Source organism: Pseudonaja textilis, chromosome 2 (genome assembly GCF_049901715.1).
Source record: "Pseudonaja textilis isolate UNSWEBS1 chromosome 2, rPseTex1.2, whole genome shotgun sequence".
NCBI lineage: Eukaryota > Metazoa > Chordata > Lepidosauria > Squamata > Elapidae > Pseudonaja > Pseudonaja textilis.
The window spans coordinates 185908378-185930768 of NC_141991.1; the positions used below are offsets into that span (position 1 = coordinate 185908378).

Below are 22391 nucleotides of genomic sequence, written 5' to 3' on the forward strand. Positions count from 1 at the left end.
AATCTGTGGTCAAATCTAAGTTTCGTTGTTTCCTTGTGCTGTAAGCATTCAGTCTGGGCCACAATATAATTGTGCTTCATGTATAACGCAGGAATGATTGTGATTGTTGTTTAAAAAATATTCCTAAAAGTAGCACATCAATAGAGAAAGTATCTTTATAATGAAAGGAATGATTCTCACTTTCCTGTTTCCCAAAAAACGAAGTGGCTGGGGCATGCCTTTTTCTAAGTTTGGCAAGTGAATACAAAGATAAATTCATTCTTGAATTGTTTTTGTAAGGTTGAGTTGAAGTTAGGGCTATTGAATTCCAAAGTTTTGGATTCGATTTGGACTTCGCCGCCCTTTTGAATTTTGCTCTCTTTATACTTAGGGAAAATCAGTCACCAGTACGGGAATCTGTCAGGAGATCTGCACATGATAGAACTGGAGAAAGGGAAGACTGGATTAGGACTCAGCCTGGCTGGGAACAAAGACAGATCCAAAATGAGTGTCTTTGTAGTGGGCATTGATCCAAACGGAGCAGCTGGAAGAGATGGAAGGCTGCAGATTGGAGACGAGTTACTGGAAGTAAGTGTCTGATAGACTTCAACGACCTTAAGGACAGAAGAACAATTAATTCAAAACAATGAATTGGTATAAAATGTAGGGTTTAATTAAAACAACATTATCTTCATCAGTATGTCCCTTCTTTATATAAATTGTACCTAGAACTAAGGTTATAGACTATAAAATGTGACTTACAGATTGCATATTATAGCATACAAAGACAGGTTTTTATTATTTTTGTTGTGATGCTTTGGTTTGCTTCTTGAGCATTAACAGAGAGAGGATCCTTTCGTTCCCTTGCTTATCTTCTGGAAGAGTGTTCTCGCAGAAATTTGCATAGGTCTTGTGTGCCTTGGTTTAAAAAGCTGTTAAAATAGCAATAGCACTTAGATTTATAAACTGTTCCATAGTGCTTTACAACACTCTCTGGGAGGTTTACAATGTCAGCATATTGACAATCTGGATCCTTGTTTTACCGACTTTGGAAGGATGGAAAGGTGAATCAATCTTGATCCCTATCAGGATCAAACTCTAGGCCCGTGATGGCGAACCTATGCCGCGTGTGCCAGAAGTGGCATGCAGAGCCATCTCTCCGGGCATGTCATCCGTCATCCGTTGCTTTTCTGGGTTCCAGTATGCGCATGCGCATCAGCCAGCTGGTTTTCGTGCACGGGACCTCCAGATATTGGAATAGCAGTTCCCTGGCATGCCTGCGTGTGCTAGCCAGCTGGTCTTTATGCACGCAGGAGTGCCGTAAACTGGAAGACCAACTCCCCAGCAAGCAAATGTGCACTGGCCATCTGGTCTTTGCACGCACATACATGTTAGAAATCGGAAGACCAGATGTGCACCAGAAGCTAAGTTTCTGGTTTCCGGCACTCCACATGTGGTCAGGGAGCTGCTCTTCCAGTTTCTGGCACTTGTGTGCACTCCATTTTGGTACTCAATGCCAAAAAGGTTTGCCACCACTGGTCTAGGCTGTGGACATAGTTTGTCTGCAATACTGCACCATCTAACTATTGCACCATCAAACATTACTTTTCTTATGCATATCCCAGGATAATGTTGCAGGATTCCTTCCTTCCTTCCTTCCTTCCTTCCTTCCTTCCTTCCTTCCCTTCCTTCCTTCCTTCCTTCCTTCCTTCCTCCCTCCCTCCCTCCCTCCCACCCTCCCTCCCTCCCTGGTCAAAGAGTTAAAAAAAAATAGAATACAGCAGTTAGGAAGGCATGAAAATAATCTTTGTGGGTCCAAAGATTTCATGTATATCTACAAATTATACCTTGGACATTGATGATGTATAGAATGGGGCCTTTACAAAAAAAAATCTTAAACAACAGGCATGAGGATAGTTCAAAGGCAACCTCCATAACAGACTTTGTAGAGAAGAGGAATTGTTCTTTTACATTTGTGCTGCCAGAAGCAGTTCTGTCAACAGAACTTTGGAATACGTTTGGTATTAACTGAAAGATGATTAAACTTGGAAATTTAAGCAAAATATTCAGACATTCTTGTGCAGCTATAAATTAGTCTGATTGCAAATCTTTTTGCCATTATTGGTATTTGTCAGTCTGCTCCTCCATGCCTTTGTTTTCATTTGGCAAAAAATAAGTTATGAGTTATTAGTAAAAATTAATGATGGTGTTCTCAATGTCAGCCAAACCACTGCAATCAAGCAAAGGGCATTTTCCAATCCAAGAGAGAGGCCAGTACAAACCAACAGCTGTTAGGATTTTGAGAACAGGGAAAATAATAAATATTGCAGGATTAGTATCCACAATGGAATGGCTGAAGAACAATATTAATTAGTTAACAATTATAATTAGTCACTGAATTAATTATAACAATAATCAGCTTTGCATGTGAAAGAATTGATTTGGGAAAAATAACGAAATATGTATTCTTGTCTATTTGTGTCATGCTGATCAGATAAATGGACAAGTTCTGTATGGAAAAACCCATCAGAATGCATCTTCAATCATCAAATGTGCACCTTCTAAAGTAAAAATAATCTTTATCAGGTAAGAAATGCTTAGTATTTTAATCTTTTAGTCTTGTCTCAGTTCATCTTTCAGATAATGGGAAGGGCATCAAAGCATTGCTAAAGGTTTTCTTGAATTAAATATATACCTTTTTTTAAAATTGCAGGTATTAACTTTGGAGTCCCTCTGGACTTAAATCAATAAATAAATAATGTAGATTTTTTTTATTAAAAAGTTATTATTTAGATATTAAAAGCTTAAAGAAAACCTTCAACATCAGTTCTATAATATTAAACTTGTATGCTTTTTGTATGATAGAAACAAAGATGCTATCCATCAGATGGCTATTTGTCCTGGTAAATCACTGGCATCAGCATCTTCATCTTCAGGGATGGTTCAGCACGAAGAGGTACAATGCATATTTAATATTCATCTTAATTTAGTGACTGAAAAAATTGCTACTTGTAATGTTTTTCATTGAAAATAATCAAAAGGCAGACCCAGTTTTAGTTTAGAAGTAACTTCATAGAGATACTTTGAGTGAATTTAAACGTGGTTCTTTTATAGCTGTTGTAAATATATTTTTAACATATTTATTTTGTTTAGGGGGAAGTGAACGTTTCAAGCTCTAATTTACCAATAGATCTGACTTTATATAAGAATGTTCAAAATGTGGAACTACCTAAGGTAAATACATGCATTTATGTTCTGTTTGTATCTCTGTAGTCTTAAATCAATTTCTGGCAGAAAATTTCTTTTATTCTGATGCAAAAGCTACAAATGAGATAAACCGCCTCACATTTTATTTATGTATTTATTTACACACAGAGCGTGGTGGAATTCAGTCAGTTTGCACCAGTTCAAATGAACTGGTTGTTAAATTACCACCACCACCACCTTGCTATCAAAGTGGATCCTCGGCGCTGCGCTGCAATGAAGAAATGGGCAACAGAGTGTCTGGCGCGAGGAAAGGAGAAGAACGCTTTCCCTCTTTCTTCTCCCTGTTCCTCCTCCTTCCCTCATGCTGTTCTCTCTGTTTCCTTTTTCTCCATTGCAGTGTAGCACCCAGGATCCACTTCGATGGTGTGTGTGTGTGTGTGTGTGTGTGTGTGTGTGTGTGTGTGTGTGTGTAATAACCTGTTCACCCAGGGTCAGGTTGGCCATCGTGGGAGGCTCGCCCCCGCTTGTGTGGCGCAGCTGGAGGACGCGGATGGTCTACGCCTCCATGACAGTTAACCTGACCCTGGGTGAACCAGTTGTTCAATTATTTGAATCCTACCACTGCATACAGAGATACCTAGATATGAGTAAGCAAGCACGAAAACATTGTTTAATGTGCTTAAATTTCACAAATGCTTTTTAAGTTTCTGAGAAATGTAAAACCTAAAGTGAATATCTGTATATTAGTTTGAAAATTTTAGTTTAAATTTTTATTTATGTAGAACTTGCAAAGACAGAATTCCTAAAGTATCATTTTGTCATTGGTTAAACTCTTTAATAATGGTAGTTGCCCTTTGTGATTCTTTAGGATCAAGGTGGCATAGGTATTGCTATTGGTGAAGAAGATACACTTAATGGTGTAGTTATTCAGAACTTAACAGATCATGGCGCAGCAGGAAAGGTAAACTTGACACTGAAGATGATAAAAATTTACATTTCCTCCTCCTTGACTTATGTTAATGTATTTATTTGATTTCAGGATGGCCGAATTAAGGTTGGAGATCAAATTCTAGCAGTGGATGATGAAGTTGTTGTGGGCTATCCTATAGAAAAGGTAATTGAGCAATGACTGACTACCCTAGGCAACTTTTGAAGATTTTTTTTTTATCATAAGCTGAAACACTTCATTATATGTTTTATTTTTATTTATCAAAATTTTTGGCTGCCAGTCTTATCACAGGATAACTCTGGGCAGCTTATATGTTAAAAAGGATAAAAAACAGGGATATAAAAACATGCATATAAAATAAAATACTATAGAAATATAAATTATCAACTCTAACTAAAAGTTGGGAAGAGAGGTAGTAGGATGAGCAGGAAGGCATGTGGAATTTAAATACTTTCTATGGGACTAGGATTGTAGCATTGTTCAATTTTTAAAATTCAATTCCTATCTCACATTTCATTGAAGACGGGCTGGTAATTTGTCTTGTTCAATATTTCTTATGATCTGTTTATTATTTCATCAAGTTTATCAGTTTGCTGAAAACATCAAAGCCCAATGTGAAACTCACTATTAGCTCAGTTGAACCGGAAGGTCTGGCAGTTCCCCAGCCACTATTATCAACTTACAGCACCACTTTGAGCGAGGGAACCAATATCCAGCCATCACAGATGGTTCCATCATCTGAGTCACCAGAACCAGAGTTAATTAAAAGTAAGAATTTTCATTTACCTTATGTTAGAAAAAAAGTGCACTGTGTTCATATCAATGTGTATGTATGCGCATAAACACATCAAATATTGAATCAGCCATTAGCCTATACCCTTGATGACGAACCTATGCCACACGTGCTCAAAGTGGCAAGTTGCTCTTCTGGGTTCCGGGTTTGGTCTTCATGCACGCAGGAGTGCCAGAAACTGGAAGAGCGGCTCCCTAGTGCACATGCGCGCACCGGCCAGCTGGTCTTTGCACACACGGGAAGCAGCACCCCAGCTGGTCTTTGCACACGCGTGCATGTTAGAAATCAGAAGACCAGGTCGGCGCACGCATGGGAAGCTAAACTTCCGGTTTTCAGTGCTCCCATGCGTGTGTGGCAGGGAGCTGCTCTTCCAGTTTGGGGCATGCACTCCCGTTTCAGCACTCGATGCCAAAAAGATTCGCCACCACTGATCTATACATCTTTGACTTGGTACCTCAAATGTCCTCCTTTGTAAGATTTAAGCAAATTATGTAGAAATCAATATGTTCCTTTTGGCCAGTCTATTGTGTTTTAATTTTCTTTCCCTTTCTTCTTTTTGGCCTTTTTGGTTCAGGTAATCTTCAACTTGTGACCACAATTGAGCCCAAAATTTCTGTTGCTAAGCAAGACAGTTGTTAAGTGAGTTTTGCCCCATTTTACGACCTTTCTTGCCACATCTGTTAAGTGAATCACTGCAGTTGTTAAGTTAGCAACACATTTGTTTAGTGAAACTGGCATCCCCATTGACTTTGCTGATCAAAAGGTTGCAAAACGAGATCATACAACTTCCGACATTGCAACCGTCATAAATATGAGTTAGTTGTCAAGCGTCTGAATTTGGATCGTGCTCATGGAAATGCTGCAATGGTCATAAGTATGAAAAATGGTCATAAGTCACTTTTTTCAATGCCGTAACTTTGAACAAACTGTTGTAAGTGGAGGACTGTCTTTATAATTAACTAATTGTTAAGTAGAAATATTCGTATGATCATTAAATGCATTCAACTGTAATTATCACTGGATTTGTTTCATTGTCAACCATGGCTCTGTCACAGTATGAGATACATTATTGTACTACTGTGCTGAAATACTGCAGAAATATACCTGAAAGATGGTTTTCATTTCATTTAAAATGAAAACTTTATTGAGAAGTGTACACCTTACACTTGCTGATGTTCTGGTATATCCTAATTCTACTGAGGACATATATATCCATGGACTTAATAAATCCCAAGTTATGTGGTAGCTACTCTCAATGTGGCTTGTAAAGTGGTACTCTTGATGTAAAACAAGGTATCTTAGAATCATAGATTATAACCAGTTCCTCTAATTTGTGTTTTTAGATTCAAGCAGGTCTTCAACTCCAGCTATGTTAACTTCTGACCCAGCCACTTGTCCAATCATCCCAGGTTATGAAACAACAATCAGTATCTCCAAGGGACGTACTGGTCTAGGATTGAGCATTGTGGGAGGAGCTGACACATTACTGGTGGGTAAAAATAGCTTTTGTAACCCGTATACAATCTCTAGTTAACATTTCTAACACAAAAAGCAATGTCTCCTTGAATGTAACGGCACTTATTCTCAGATATTTGGATGTAAGATTAAACTTTGAGACCTATATAAAGTGACTTGAATAATGCATTCAAATACAAGGTATATTATTGGAAGTAAATTTAAATCCACAAGTGCATAAAACACTAATACATTAAAAATTGCACATCTCTGTTACGGTTCGTTCCTATTCATTCCTAGCTGTATTAAATATGTTTTTGAATCCATAAGTTACTGAAGTTTTTAAAGTTTAGATTTTTTCTTCTTTTTATCATATTCTAACCATTTCTTGTCAATGTTTCTTATTTTTTGTGTATAATTTTTCTGTAATGTTATGTAAAATGTTCTGATTTGTACTATTCATTAAGACGTACATAATTAAGGTCTCAAGGAGGCCCAATGGTCTAATGGTTAAGACACTGAGCTTGTTGGCCAGAAGGTTGACAGTTTGAGATTCAATTACCTTGTGACAGGTTGAGTTTCTATTACTTGCCTCAGCTCTTGCCAACCTAGCCATTCCAAAGCATGCAAATACGAGTAGATAAATAGGTACCACTTTAGTGGGAAGGTAACAGTGTTCTGCATACTTTGATATATAGTCATGCTGCCCACATGATCGTGGAAGCATCTTTGGACATTGCTGGCTCCCTTGGGTAGGAAACATAAATTAATACTCTCACATAGAGTTGGATGTGACTGAAGAAACCTATCCCTTTTTTAAAATTAAGATCTTATTTCTCTTTCTCCCCCCACTCTTTCTTGGTGCATTTCCATCTTTTGTTTCTAATCATACACTGTAGCATAGGATAGTTGAAATCCACAAGTCTTAAAGTTGCCAAAGTTGGAGAGCCCTGGCATAGGAAACCTATTTAAAAATACATTTGCATAGAGACTTCTGAATCTTAATGTGTGCACGCATGTGTTTTCCTACATTCAAAATCTTTTCTTTTCCTTAAGATAGTTGCAATACATGGTAAAGAAGTCTTAACAAGTCAGTGACAGAATCTTTCAAATCTACAGGGAGCAATTATTATCCACGAAGTCTATGAAGAAGGAGCAGCATCCAAAGATGGAAGACTCTGGGCGGGTGATCAAATCTTAGAGGTACCGTATTGAACATTATACAACTTACGGTATCCTTCTGTGTAGAAAATAGAAATGATTGGGGAGGGGTGGAGAAAGGCAGTTGTCGAGATCTATGTCATTTTTGTAGTCCGCGATCTATGTATTCAGCATTCATCATCTCTTCATTTAGGTGAATGGTATTGACCTAAGAAATGCAACGCATGATGAAGCTATAAATGTTCTCAGACAGACACCGCAGAAAGTCCGCCTGACTGTTTACAGGGATGAAGCCCAATATAAAGAAGAAGACATGTATGATGTACTGAGTATTGAATTACAAAAGAAACCAGGCAAAGGACTTGGATTAAGTATTGTTGGGAAAAGGTAGGTACAGAGAGGATCTTCTGAAACTCTTACTGACTATAGTAGTTTGTTGCCAAAAATAAGGTTTCTAAGAAAAGGCAACCCAACTAAATAGTAGGTGTTGAGTTTTAGTTTCAGTGTACTCATGGCTTCCTGTTTAATTCTCAGTTACTTTCTGTATTAAAAAAAATATATTTTCAGATCAACCCAATAAAACAGCTTATTAGGGGATTTATTTGCTAGGAGTGCATACAAAGCAGAAAATACATGTTATTATGTGGATGAAACAGACACGGTGTGTGGCTTAAAGGTTCAGTCAAACTATTCTGGTTGAATCATAGACGAACAGAACCATTACCCAGAATATTTGGATTGTTCTAAGTTTTGTCCAAGAAAAAAAATCTCAAGTCTTTTGGATGACTAAGACAAGGTTTTTGTACTTTATACCACCCTCCCTATCTCTTCTGTATAGCCTATGCACCAGCATGGCTTCCTTGTCTACCCATCACTACCCTTGAATTTAAGGTGTGGCATATCCTACAAGCCAATCCACCCCAATGGGAAGATTACAGGATTATTTTTTTCCTGCTAGCACTAAATACAGTTGTGTCTCCCTTAACACTCTCTTGTTTTTATGGTAGTAGAAAAAAATCTATATGGGTTTTAAGAGGTACTTCTTATTTAGTGCCTATGACATAATCCTGGCTCTCAATTTCCGAGTTTATGATACATTTTAATAATAACAGATTTTTATAAAAAGAGATATACATATGAAATGAATTATGAAATATGTAGAAATATCTGTCACAAATTTATAAAAATGTAAAATTAATATTAAGTAAAACAGATTATTAGTATTTTATTATATTTCACATGATTATATACCTCTTATGTATGTTCTAAGAATGATTAAAACAGTGAATTAGAATGTTCCATTTACAAATATAGAGATTAAGAATTCAGTTTATAAAGTTCTGCACTGTTTATAAATCAATTCAGATGTATGACAGGACGGTATAGAAGAGTCCAAACAAATAACTAAATAAATCAAACACACATGAATATTGCATTTGTAGAAATGACACTGGAGTGTTTGTGTCGGACATTGTCAAAGGAGGTTTAGCGGATCTGGATGGAAGGTTAATGCAAGGAGACCAGATATTAATGGTGAATGATGAAGACGTTCGAAACGCTAATCAGGAGACAGTGGCAGCCTTATTAAAGGTACACTAGATTTGAGATAAAATGATATTATCAGAATCCGATCTAGACCCTTTTTGGTTGAAACCCCAACTATTGCTCATCCTTGATTTGATTTTGGTATAATTATTTTGATAAAATCAGATAAATGTACTGGGATTGCAACCCCTTTTTAACATACCCCCTGTGTTTACAGAAACTGTATATTCCTCATTTAATGACTACCTCAATTAGCAACCATTTACAAATGTGTTAATCATAAACGGTAATAAAAAAATTATTTTCCAATCAATGTGCACCTTTATGACCAAATTTAACACTCTTGACAATAATGAATGCTGATGTGAATAACAATGGTATAGCTGCATGAAATAATTTTATTTGAACGAGATGGCAATGGCCAATGATCTTAGCAGCATCCCTCCTCCCTCTCCCCATCTCTTTCTGTCTGTCTCATTCCCATGTTCACTTAGTGACCATTTTATTTAACAATCTGGTTGCTGGAATAGAACTTAGTCACTGAACAAAGAGTGGGTTCATTTTTGTTACTTTTTAATGAGTGATGCTAATCCTACCATATGTGTTTCCTGGCATAAATTAGATGAAGGGAGTGAATTTAGTAGTTTAGTTTAGAAATCTTTTTACTGTACTTAGCGCTATTAAAATTATACATGATATTTTGTTTAGATTTAATGTTAACTGTGGTACCAATTGAAAAAAGTTTCTATTTAAATGACAATTTCTTCAAGGAAGCTTGAATGTTCAGTGGTCAAAATGAAAAATAAATCAGGTGTTAGAGGTTAAATTTCATTAACGGTGCTATAAGTGAAGAGATAATATAATATTTTGTTAGCATCATGATGGAGTTGAAGAAATTGATGCTGGATTTTAAAATTAGATTTGGAGCTGATTCCTTCCTTGATGGGCAGTCAAACAATTTACTCTTGATGCATCTTGTCACTGAAGTTTTTTGGTATGTCTACTTAGGCTGTTTGTTAAGGATATCTCTCATTCTAAGTATAGATAGTCTTTGACTAACTAAACATTCATTAATTGACCATTCAAAATTACAACATCACTGAAGAAAGTGAGTTACAACTGGTCCTTGCACTTAAAACTCTTGCATCCCCACAGTCATGTGATCAAAATTTGGGCGTTTGGCAACTGGCATGTGTTTAGGATACTTGCAGCATCCATATCATTGCTATTTGTGACTTTCCCCAGCTGGCTTCTGCCAAGCAAAGTCAGTGGGGGAAGCCAGATTCGCTTAAAGGCCACATGATTCACCTAACAAGTGCAGTAATTCGCTTAACAATTCTGACCAAAAATAAATTTGGTCTTTGTCAATTTGGCCATGACTCACTTAACAACCACCTTGCTTAGGAACGGAAATTCCGGTCCCATTTGTGGTCATAAATCAAGGATTACCATTATTGTATAAGGAAGAAGTGCCATTTGTTACTATTGCTGCTAAACAATGGTTTCCCAATAGTTAGCAGGTTTATATAATGATGGTTATAGACAGATCTTTAAACGAACATAATAGGTGTGAAACATGAGAAATATTTTTGCCCACTTGGGATTTTAGGGTTGAGTCATCCAATCCAATATTGATAGATCCTATTATACAAATTATGCAAAAAAAAATATCAGCTGACAATTGTATCCAATAGCAGGCTTTTTTCCTTTCAACTAAGAAATGACTTTATAAATCCCTGATCAAGACGGTTGTCTAACCAATTATGTCTTCTTCCTAGTGCTCATTAGGTGTTGTTAAACTAGAAGTTGGAAGAATAAAGGCAAGTTTGTTCCATTCAGAGAGGAGAATGTCTCAGAGCAGCCAGGTTTGTAACTATTTGCGCTGATTTCATTTAGGAAAAAAAAGTCAAATCAGTTCAAAAAGCAAACAAGGAAAATTTGATTTTGCTCCATCATGATTTTTTTGTAGAATTTTATCAAAGATACTAAAACCCACAACTAAATTCCATAACTGGTTGAACTGGCCCACGTTAAATATCTGTAAAAGTGATATTTAGGAGATTGGTTCACAATGTCAAAATTTATCTACCAATACATTGAACATCAAATCGTCAGTTTTATAATTTTTGCTATCACAATTAAAGCAGAGTGAATCTTCAGAACTGCAGTGGTGTAAGAGTAGAAGAGGTAGAATTTATCATCATCTTTCTAATGACTTTACAATACCTCCCATTAGGATAATTGTTTAAGAACTCTATTCCATAAGGAAAAGAATTATGTGTCACATGGAATCACGAATGTTCCTTCAAATGCATTTCCCTCTACCTGTGTCTAATATTTAAACCAGACCAGACAATTTTCCAAATCCACTGTTATAGCTGAATATATTGTAGCCTGTATTATTTTTAGATCCAGATTTTTTATCTTTGCTCTTATAGAAACCATGTCTTGGATCCAAACTGGTAGGTATATTTCCAGAAAAATTATGTGTGATGCTAAAATATTAGATACTATTGGTTTAGAAAAAAAAACAACGATTCCAGAATAATTTTGATGTAATTCTCTAAGGTCAGTGAAGGAAGTGGCAGCCTGACATCATTCAGTTTCCCAGGTGGTGGATCCAACCCGCCTGAAAGTTACGAAAGCACTCTGAAGAAGAATTGTTGTAAGTTTCGGTAGTCATTACTTATGTTATTTATTATATGATTTTGCTGTGCTATAAAATAAATGATGTTCTAACAATTTTAAAATGATTTTTTTATAAGCAATTAGGACTGGAATTTCCATCGCTAAGCAATGCAGTCGTAAAGTGTCACTTTGTGTGAGTGCATCGCTTAGCGATGGCAGTCTCTGTTGCCATAGTTAAGCAAGGATTGTGGGACATTAAGTGAGGATCTGCTTGCAACTTCCTTCTGCCTTCCAACCAAAGTCAGTGGGGAAGCTGGCAGGAAGTCACAAATCCTAGGTACCTTACCAGCAGGCTAGCAAACAGGTAAGTGACTGCTGCTGGGTGCGAATGGGTGCAAGGGAGTGTGCGGGTGGCCGGGGAGGCATGGTCGAAGTGCAGTGGGGCTTAGGATGGCTGCATCTGGATGAGGAAGGTTAGAGAAGGGTTTGCTAGAGGTGGGAGAGTAGAGGTGTGAGCGTGGCAAGGCTCGGGAAGAGTACATGGGCTGGGACGGAGGCGCAGAATGAATGCAGTGAGGCCCAGCAAGGTATGACACAAGCACAACAAGGCTTAGGTTAATTGCTGCTTGTGGAGGAAGATGCATGAATGGCGGGGGAGATACAGCATGAGCACAGCAAGACTTGGGAAGGGTGTATGGTTTTTTTGGGGGGCACAGTGTAAGCTGAAGAAGTCTCAGTGAGGTGGTGGAAATCAGTGGAGGCCCAGTGCGAGCACAAAGCTCTAGAAGGGTGCACAAGGGTGTGTGGGTGGGCACTGAAGCAAGTGCAGAAGGGACTAGAAGCTGGCACGGGTGAGGAGACTTAACTGAACAACCTGTGACCTTCCCTGCTGGCTTCCCCATTAACTTTGCTTGTGGGAAGCCAGCAGGGAAGGTTACAAATCACAATCACGTGACTGGGGACGTGGCAACCATCATAAGTTCCAGACGGTTGCCAAGCATCCGGATATCCGTGGAGGTTCAAAGACAGTAAGTGATATTTCCATAATATAACTAAAGCATTTTTTCAGTCCTGCAGAAAGGAGATTAGCCCCAACCTCAAACCGGTTTTTTATGTCTATCCTGGAAACATTAGCTATCTTTTTGCTGAAAATAGATAGTACTGTTATCTGTTCTCAGCAACAGATATCTTGCTCTAAAAACAAGGTAGCCTTTTAAAATGCATGAAAATTAAGTAGTTTTGAAATCAAAAATTACAACCATAATTTCTGTGTTTTTAATAGTGGCGTCTGAAATACAAGGACTGAGAACAGTTGAAATAAAAAAGGTAAGCCAGTTCCAGCCTATTTAATAAAATAAAAAAGCTTCGGAGGAAAATACGCTGAACAAAATTTTGGGTGAAAAGCTAGGTTTAAAAAAGAAAAAATTGAATTTATATTAAACAACATCACTTTTTTTTTCATCCGGTGGGTTAAGATTTAAAAATATTTTTTTCTAACTTTTTGGGGTGATTATTCCCTTAATTAAGAAGACATAAGCTTTGTTCTTAAGTATCCCTTTATCCTTCAGAATTATGATTATTGCTTTTTCTCTTTATTTAAAAGGAGGCCTGTTGTTCATAATACGAATATTTAGGCATCTGCAGGGGAGGGTTTCTTTTTAACATCATTATTTTTTAAAAAATCTGGTACTTTCCTGATCTACTTCATATTACAAGGCACATGATTCAGTTTGATAGAAGCTTCAGAGTCTGTTCACCACAGGACAGGGCAGGCTTGTTATTCAGGAAATAGAAGCCCACAGCTCCCTTGAGGATGCAAAACAATTTGCATGGTAGCCCATATGGGCGATGTTTGTTCATAAACATTTTGAAACATAACATAGTAGGTCTCTCTCACTCACCCTCCCTCCCACTCACTCTCCCTCCCTCCTACTCTCTGTCTCTCTCTGCGTGCATGCACCAGCAAAGCAAGAGTAACAGCAAACTTAAAAACCTGCTTTAGAGAAGGATACTTTTCTAAAGAAAGTAAATGTGCAAAAGGATGAAAGGAGGTAAGCTGCACTGCCTCCTTTCCACTATAGACATTTTCATGAAGAAGCATGATTCTTCTACTACCCAGTTGCTTTGGAGAGGACATAAGAGATAGATGGCGGTGCCACCTGGGCCTGTTGATGCTCACATCCTTGAGCTCCCAGTGATCTTGTCTGCAGCAGCAAATTAGCTCTGATGAAAACTGCTAATGTTAAAATAACATCAGTAGTAAGGTTCACAAATAGTTGTGTTCACTTTAATCAAACACAGTGATCGAGTGACTCCTTTTTCATCAAGTATGATGAGTTAGTAGCTCTGCCCATGTTGTAGCTTTGGCTAGAATTCAAACTAGTTTTGAATGATTATTTGCCATAAGTCAGTGTAGACCAATGACTTAACTAGGAAATAGCAGATAATCATTTTCCTTATTTTTGTGTTTAGTATGTAGTACTGTTTCAATATTATAATATTGAGAAAGTTTTGATAGATAAATTGCTTTGATAACCAATTTTAATTTTCACTGGCATTACGTTTTAAATCCTCCTGAAATGGATTTAGTTACAATTTTTAAAAAAAGAAATATTAGACATAGGTTTTGAAGTTGCTGTTTATTAACAGGCCATTTCATATTAGATTTTGCAAGGTGGAACAAGCGTACTTATGTTAAAGTTGTGGGTAAAAACATACACTAGAGGGAGCATGATTTTATAGGATTATAGTGCTTCCCTAAAATTCATAATGAAAAGGTGTATTTCATGTGTACTAATGGCATTTAAACATTCATGTTTTATTTGTTTCTTAATGAGATACAAAGGATATTGGCAACAAAGAAAGAATCAAACTTAAAGCTAATGTATGCTGAAATCAACCAAGATATGGGACATTTTTGTAAATCAACCAAAGAAATGAATATATTTTGTATTAATGTTTCCTTGTAGTTCTCAAAATGTTCACAAATCTCTTCCATTTACAGACATAAAAAATTGAGCCATTCATTCAAATACTTATTATAGCCTTCCCATTTTGGAGTGCGATTTAGATCAGTTAAAACATCCCATAATCTGCAACCAGTATGGAGTTGAGAAAAATAATTACCCTTGTCTGTTTTCTTTTTGATCACACACAATATCTCAGAAGTAAATTTTTTACAGACTCTCCAGGTCAATACATGGTAAACAAAGTAATTAAGTTCAATAGAAATGAAGCAAAACAATAAGCACAGATAGTATTTTTTCAGCCTCAGTGTTCTCTGGGGGAGTTCTTGAATGCTTATGAAGGCAGTCAAAGAGAGGCCTTAATCGGATTTCTATTTCTATTTCCGAAGAAAGTGTAATAAATTCAAAACAATGCGATCTTCAAAAGTAACCCCATGCCAAGTGATTGCCATCCAGGTAAATAGTGAGGAGTCATGAGTTAATATAGATAGGAATGCAGCTGACACACCAAAGAAAGCTGGATAATGGCATCCACGTTTCCTTCTAGCAATAATCATGACTCCATTTTGGTGGCCATGGGTTTTGAAAAGGGGCTTAAAAATAATTACTTTTCCATGCATCGAAATACAGGAACGATTCTTGGGAGGTAGGATTATCATATTAACATCTAAAATTTCATTTTATCTTCTACATTAAGCCAAAGCCAGCTGATCTGTCATAATTAGAACCTGCCTCTACCAACAGAACAAAGTAAACATTTATTTATTTATATTTCCTATTTTTAAACTGCCCATCTCTCTCTGTTGTTTGCCTTTGTTCTAACAGGGCCCTTCAGATTCTTTGGGAGTCAGCATTGCTGGGGGAGTAGGAAGTCCTCTTGGTGATGTTCCCATTTTTATAGCCCTGATGCACCCAAATGGAGTTGCAGCACAAACCCAGAAATTGAGGGTAAGAAGAAAAGAGAAAATGTTTTGAGAGACTATTCTTGCTTCAAGTAATGTGATCCAATGTGGTTTTTATGTGTATGTTAATCAAATAAGTCAATGGTTAGTAACTGGTGGTTTGTTGGCTGCTTGTGGCCTCTAATGGCTTCCAAATCACTTCCAATCATATTGAAGTTCAGCAGAACGGCTATTAAAATTTTAAGTGACACAGTGGTATGACTGTTTGTTTGTTTGATGGTTAAAGATGCAAAATGGAGGTTGTAAAAGGGTCACTGTTGTTAGAGGGGGACAGCCATATAAATTGTTTGAATAAATTAATAAAAGCTTTATGAATCCCAGAATAAATCTATACTTTAATCCCCCCATCTTCCCCCAAAAGACAAAAACAGCTGAAAATTTTCCAAAACATGCACTACCATATCACCCGTTGTCTTCAGGAGCCAAGAAGCTTCAGTCAAAAGAGCAAACTGACCTTCAGTTCCATGAGGGTTGACCATATTTAATGTAAGTAAAGGTCACCTTTACTTGGCAAAAGAGAATGCCATCTGAGGGACAAGATGCTTCACCAATAAGTAAGAGAGGTGATTCAGGTTGGAAAGATCCAGTGAAAACTGCAGAAATGGGAGCAACTCTTCAGTTTATCCAACGAAAAGAATGCCGTTTTTGTTTCTGTATTGTCAGTGATATTCATAGGGAGTCCTCAACTTACAACTGGTTGCTTAGCCACTGTTTGATGTTACGACAAACAAAAAAAGTAACTACGACTGAGTCATCCACAGTCATGTGTCCACATTTTGTATGCTCAGCCACTGGCCCACATTTATGACAGTTTGCAGTGTCCTGCAGTAATGTGACTATTATTTACAATGTTTTCCACAGAAAGTGATGTTTATTTCTGGTTTCTGGCCAAAAAAATGACCCATAATGACCCGTGGGTTTATGACCACCACATTCACTTAACAACCATGGCAGAAAAGGTCATTAAGTCAGACGCTTTCACACAAATGCCATACTTAACATCGTGATGTACAATTGTAATTGTACAAAAACTATCTGTACACACTAAGCCACTAAATAGTACAGTTTTATATCACAAGGCCGAAATCCAACCAAGTATGAGTTATTTACTACAACTAAGGCAACCACAATTTATTATATTCAAGACCCACGTTTTAATTTTGGAAACATGGAAGATATTTTCGATTATTAACATTGAACAATGGCTTGGTGATATATATTGAGACACCATCATAATTTTGCTTGTTTAAGGAACACCATTGTGCTTGCAATGTAATGGGAAAGAAACTGTTAATTAATGACTTTGAAATAATTTGGTATAATGGATTCCCACCCCCCAAAATCTCACTTTCATCATCCAGGTTGGGGACAGGATTGTGAGCATTTGTGGGACATCCACTGAAGGCATGACTCATTCCCAGGCTGTCAGTTTGCTGAAGAATGCTTTGGGCACCATTGAATTACAGGTAGGAATGTTGCCTGCAAATTAACATGTAAAGGTGGTAGAATTCATCTGACAATTATTCATATTATGATTTATATATTGTGATGACTGTCTGGAATCATATCTCATCCCCATAAGGTAGGTCAGATTTGGAAATCAACTGCACAAGAGGCTTGAAATTATTTTTATTGAAATTGGTTGTAATAACAGAATCTTGCAAATAGGCTGTTTCTCCTCCTTTTCTTATACTACAGTGAATCGGAGGCATCTTCTCTGGACTGGTTTCTCTTTTTTAAAAAATACTTCATGAAATTTCTGCAAAACTTAAAATATAAAACAAACAAAATTATTAAGGAAAAGTATAGGAGAAGAGAAGGTGCAAAGGAATTAAAAAAACAATAGAAAATAAAAAATAACTTTCAACTTTCTTTGATACAGTTACAAATATATATATCAAAAATCCAATGATATCCAGTATTTCTATAATCATAAACACTTAATCATCAAATCACAAACTTAATATATCATTTTTATATTCTATATATGTTCTGTATTGGTTTTTAACAAATCTATCTATCTATCTGTCTGTCTGTCTGTCTGTCTGTCTGTCTATCTATCTATCTATCTATCTATCTATCTATCTATCTATCTATCTATCTATCTATCTATCTATCTATCCATCCATCCATCCATCCATCCATCCATCCATCCATCCATCTATCTATCTGTCTATCTATCTATGGTTTCCACATAGAAAAAGAAAGTCAGACAAAGTCTTTAACGTAGTCAATTTTGCCATCTCAGACATTTCCATTAACTTTAGCACCCATTCTTTCCATCTCTGTGCAAAGAGAAGTCTGGCTACAGTTATTATACTGTATATAGAACAATTCCCAGCTGTTTATCCATCAGATCTGAATGGAAAACACCTTGCTTCAGTTGTATATTTGTTTTAAGAATTCTCTCAATTAAAGTACATTTAAGGTGACATAAAGTACCTTCAGACTGATTACATTTCCAATATATGTTTGACGATGATACATCTTTGATAATTTATGAGGTGTTAAATTATCAATGATACATTATATTATAGAAATTATCTTTCAAATTGGAGTTCAAAGTAAATTGTAATCTCATAGTCCACATGTTTTCCCACTGATGTAGCATTATTTTATATCCCAAAGAAGACTTTAATCACAAAGTCTTCTTGTATATTCATTTTACACAACTTGGCAATGACATGCTCTTAGAACACAAATTCAGTTCAAATTCAGTTCTCTCATTTTTGTGAAACCAGAATTATTCTCACTCAAACTTAAATCTTTTTCATATCTCAGCATAAGCAAACCATTGACATGTAAAACCATCTTTTTCCATTTTTTCTCTTGTTTTTCATTATATTTCCCTCAGAAAAAACCTACTAAATCTGCATAAGTCAAACAAGTTTATGTGGCTTATCATTTCTCTTCTTTGAAAAGCTTCTTGAGATGATAACCGTATCTCATCGTTATGGACTTAAAAATGCTTCAGCCTCTTGTACCCATATTTTTTCATCAAGGTCATTTTTATTCTCTACATCTATATTTATGATGCCTTTTAAAAGCTACACAGTAATCTGCAATCAGTGTGTCTTTTAAGGTACATTTGGAGCATAAGTTGAAGCACAAGGTATTTTGTAGCTGATCACATCATCACACAGGTAAATTTGCTTTAAATAGGCAAGCATCTGTCCAACCCACTGCTGTGCAAAAGTCTGTTAGCTCATTCCTCTGTGTGATCAGCTGCGGTAAAAAATGTCCTAAACATCTTTATTTGGAAACCAGACATATGGCTAATGTTATCATACCAGCAGCCAGTCTTGGGCATTTATATCATAAATCTAACATTCTGGCTATCATTGCTATATTTAGGTGTTTAAAAAATGGTTATAAGCAGGAATGTGTTTCTTTAGAGACTACGTTCTATTTGCAACTAGACATAATAATAGTGTCTTGTCCATATGCCATGTGTATTTATGGAGGCCTAAGGATTTGCATGTAGTCCTTCACTTACGAAAGAGCCCCCAAAAGCTACTTATGACTTGGTTTCAAATTTATGGCTGCTGCAGTGCCTTTCATAGTTGTTTACCCTTACAACTGACACAAGGATGCTGCAGTGGCTGACCCCCTTCTCCTTTCCTTGACCCATCCCATCTGCTCCTTGCAGGCCTTTGGCCTGCTCCCAACCCAGTCATTCAGCCACCCAAGCTTGTGGGCCAGGCCTTCTTCCCATCCTGGGCCTACAAGTTCTAACAGCTCCCCATGCTCCAGCAACTTCTCATATCTGGCTTTAGGCTTTTTTGAGTGGCTGAGGTTGGGAGTGGCTGAAGCCTGCAGAGATCCTGAGGGTCAGGGAGTGGATCAGGGGGTGCCTCAAGAGTTTTGGGAAGGCCTTGGGAAGCCCCGTACAGGCAGGCCTGAACCTGTACTAAATCTCCCAGGGCCTCCCACACGCTTGAGGCACCCATGTAACGAACCACACATTCATTTAATGACCACATCAGGGAAAGCAAGCAGGGGAGGGGGTGTCATTAAGCAGGGCCCATCTCCCTTAATAGCCATCACCATTTCTAATCATAATGGATATGTTCCATTACAGTTCTAGGTCGACAACTATGTATAATTGAGAAATGAGCTTGCTATGGAGCCCAGTTCCCTCCATTCAGATCAAATATGCAGCTTTCTCTGGATTTCTCTTCAAGCTCAGAAATAAGCTACTCTTTCTGTAACTAAAAGGGCTGAGCAGAACATTAGTTGCATGGTCGTTGTAACATGCCCAAAGCAATTACTACCTAGACCTATGTTTCAACCAAAAAGTGTCATAAAAGAGAAAAAGAAAAAGGGAAGAGAAACTGAACAGATGTTAAAATCAAACAACCTTGCAATATATAGCAATAAAACCCATGGCTTAGTTTAAACTTGAGGACAGGATAAATAGGAAGTGGAAATGAGTGACTGAGTTCAGTAGTTGGCTATGTATATTATTTGAGAAATGAAGACAAACCAAACACTTATAGGAGCAGAAGAAAACCAAACAAATATACAGTTGCTTTTGTAGGTATAGTTATGCCTCTCATGAAATTTGATGATACATATTGAATATAGCTGTATGCCTCTAAAACATAGAATATAAAAATTCAGGTCAATTTTTGTTTGGCAGAGCTGTATCCCTCTTCCATATAATGATCTATATACTCATTTGTTTATGCTTAACACTAACTTGCAGGTTGTAGCTGGTGGAGATGTCAGTGTCATAACTAGCCAACAGCAGGATCCACCAACATCTAGTCTAACATTTTCTGGTCTAACATCAAGCAGCATCTTTCAGGATGACTTGGGGTGAGTTTATCAATTTAATAATGGTTAATATGGATTTTTCTAATATCTCTGTGAAATCTACAGTAAGAAAATGTACTTAAATTCAGTCTCAGTTTTACTTAAAATTGGCAACAGTCTACTGCAAGCTTGAATGTCAAGATATTTATGGTTAGGGAAGTTGAGGTTCCATTATTTTGGTGAACATAACAAAAATATGCCATTGAAAGGTTTAATACAGAACACTGGTAATAAATAATAAGGAAGAAGAGGATGGGAATTGTCAGCCTAAATCAGTTCATTGCAAGATGAAAACGTCTTCATTAAAGGTTATAAATTGGTGCACATATATAGTTCTAGAAATATACAATACCATATTTAGTTTGTTTTGTACATATGTATGTTAGACAATCAAGCATGTTTAATGAGCTATTACTAAAGTGAGCAAAACAGTGAGACAACTTTTTGTGTGTGTGATAGGCCCCCCCAATACAAAACCATCACTCTGGATCGAGGACCCGATGGCTTGGGATTTAGCATTGTAGGTGGATATGGAAGTCCTCATGGAGATTTGCCCATTTATGTTAAGACAGTATTTGCAAAGGTAAGAACTTGATACCAAATTCATTTGCCAACTAGATATTCTGTTTAAAATCTTTGACACGGTCCATTCTGTCTTCTCTAAAGTATCAAGTCGATGTTGATCCTTAGCATCCATATAGATAATCTAAAATCATTATTAGATGACTAAGACAGCAGGAGGCAGACCATTGCCCTCAAGTGTACTTCTATCTGGGATTGGTGTGACCAAAAGCCAAGGTATTATACAATCCAAGCCATCTAAAATAGAGGTTTTCAACCTTTTTTCACCTCACAGCATGCATTTCACAGGCAGGACTTTCAGGTAGCGAAACCTGAAATCCCATGACATCCCAGGTGCTGGGGCTGGAGAGGAGAAATAGAGATAGTTCACCTGTGGTGATGTCATGGGAGGTGGGGTTCTGTTTGAGAGACACACCTGTAGACTCTTTGCAGGGTACCAGCATGTGCCACATTGTTTGAAAACTGCCGATCTATAAAATATGAGATGTCTCACCTCTAGCTCTTACCTTCCTTTAATGTCTTGTTAACTTTGTCCTGCATACCTTGCACTACATGTGTGATACACTGACTTGAATGCCTGATGGGAACAAAAAGGGGAAAAACCCCAGAAATTTTGATAATGCCTCCTATTTAGTGGGATTTTATTTCACTATCTGTAGTTCTTTTTAAAACAGGGCACTGTTATCTCTAAACCTCATGCATCTAACATGCTCCAAGGTCACCTTTCATTTTTGTGCATCTGTAATTTTATAAATCCATATCCATGTGCTAAACTGGAACTCTATCTATATTTATAGGGAGTAGTCTTGGTTTAGCACATTGGTGTTATTCAGCTTTGTTCGGGTATTTTCCCACATCATTATAATTGTGCTTTTAAAGTTGTAGCAACGTTTCGGCAGAATCTCATCTACCATCATCAGGCTTCTGTACTGTGTTCATCTGTGAGTCAGGCTTTCACAGCCGTTTCAGTTTTAAATTTGGGGCTAGCCTACTGCTGTGCCAGAATGTTGTTTTTTTTCATCCTGATTGGTTGGGAGTCTTGGTCAGTGTTTATTGGTCTTGGAATTTGCTGTGTTCTACTTGTTTGGTGTTTCTAATATCTTCTGTCTGTTTTGTGGCTTTTTTGGTATTGATTGGCTGGCAACATTGTGTTCCTGTATTGAAAAAAGACCTGAAAGCATGAATAGAAGAGATGATTCCACCAGACTGTCACTTATCTGGAAGCCTGCAGTCACAAACAAAAAAATATCCACACCACTAGCCAGGCAAACACCTGGGCACAAAGAGATCCCCCCTGATACCTCCAGCCCAAATACACCCCAACCAGGCACCCAGATGAAACCTAG

At 37.2% G+C, this 22391-nt stretch overlaps 1 protein-coding gene across 16 annotated transcripts in view; it reads left to right on the forward strand.

Annotated features, from left to right (window-relative positions):
• MPDZ (multiple PDZ domain crumbs cell polarity complex component) overlaps window positions 1-22391 on the forward strand; it is a 93534-nt gene that overhangs the window by 65737 nt on the left and 5406 nt on the right. For 13 of the 16 annotated variants that reach the window (XM_087926614.1, XM_087926623.1, XM_087926622.1 and 10 more), the window contains 19 exons: window positions 371-567; window positions 2474-2565; window positions 2845-2935; window positions 3133-3213; window positions 4055-4147; window positions 4226-4300; window positions 4717-4903; window positions 6272-6417; window positions 7503-7586; window positions 7738-7931; window positions 8987-9134; window positions 10868-10954; window positions 11528-11551; window positions 11658-11754; window positions 13000-13043; window positions 15509-15631; window positions 17007-17111; window positions 20354-20466; window positions 20923-21046. In XM_087926614.1, the coding sequence (XP_087782740.1) occupies window positions 371-567; window positions 2474-2565; window positions 2845-2935; window positions 3133-3213; window positions 4055-4147; window positions 4226-4300; window positions 4717-4903; window positions 6272-6417; window positions 7503-7586; window positions 7738-7931; window positions 8987-9134; window positions 10868-10954; window positions 11528-11551; window positions 11658-11754; window positions 13000-13043; window positions 15509-15631; window positions 17007-17111; window positions 20354-20466; window positions 20923-21046 (2105 nt within the window). The remainder of the gene's footprint in view (window positions 1-370; window positions 568-2473; window positions 2566-2844; window positions 2936-3132; window positions 3214-4054; window positions 4148-4225; window positions 4301-4716; window positions 4904-6271; window positions 6418-7502; window positions 7587-7737; window positions 7932-8986; window positions 9135-10867; window positions 10955-11527; window positions 11552-11657; window positions 11755-12999; window positions 13044-15508; window positions 15632-17006; window positions 17112-20353; window positions 20467-20922; window positions 21047-22391) is intronic. The other 3 variants (XM_087926620.1, XM_087926626.1, XM_026718406.2) reach the window with 1 other exon arrangement.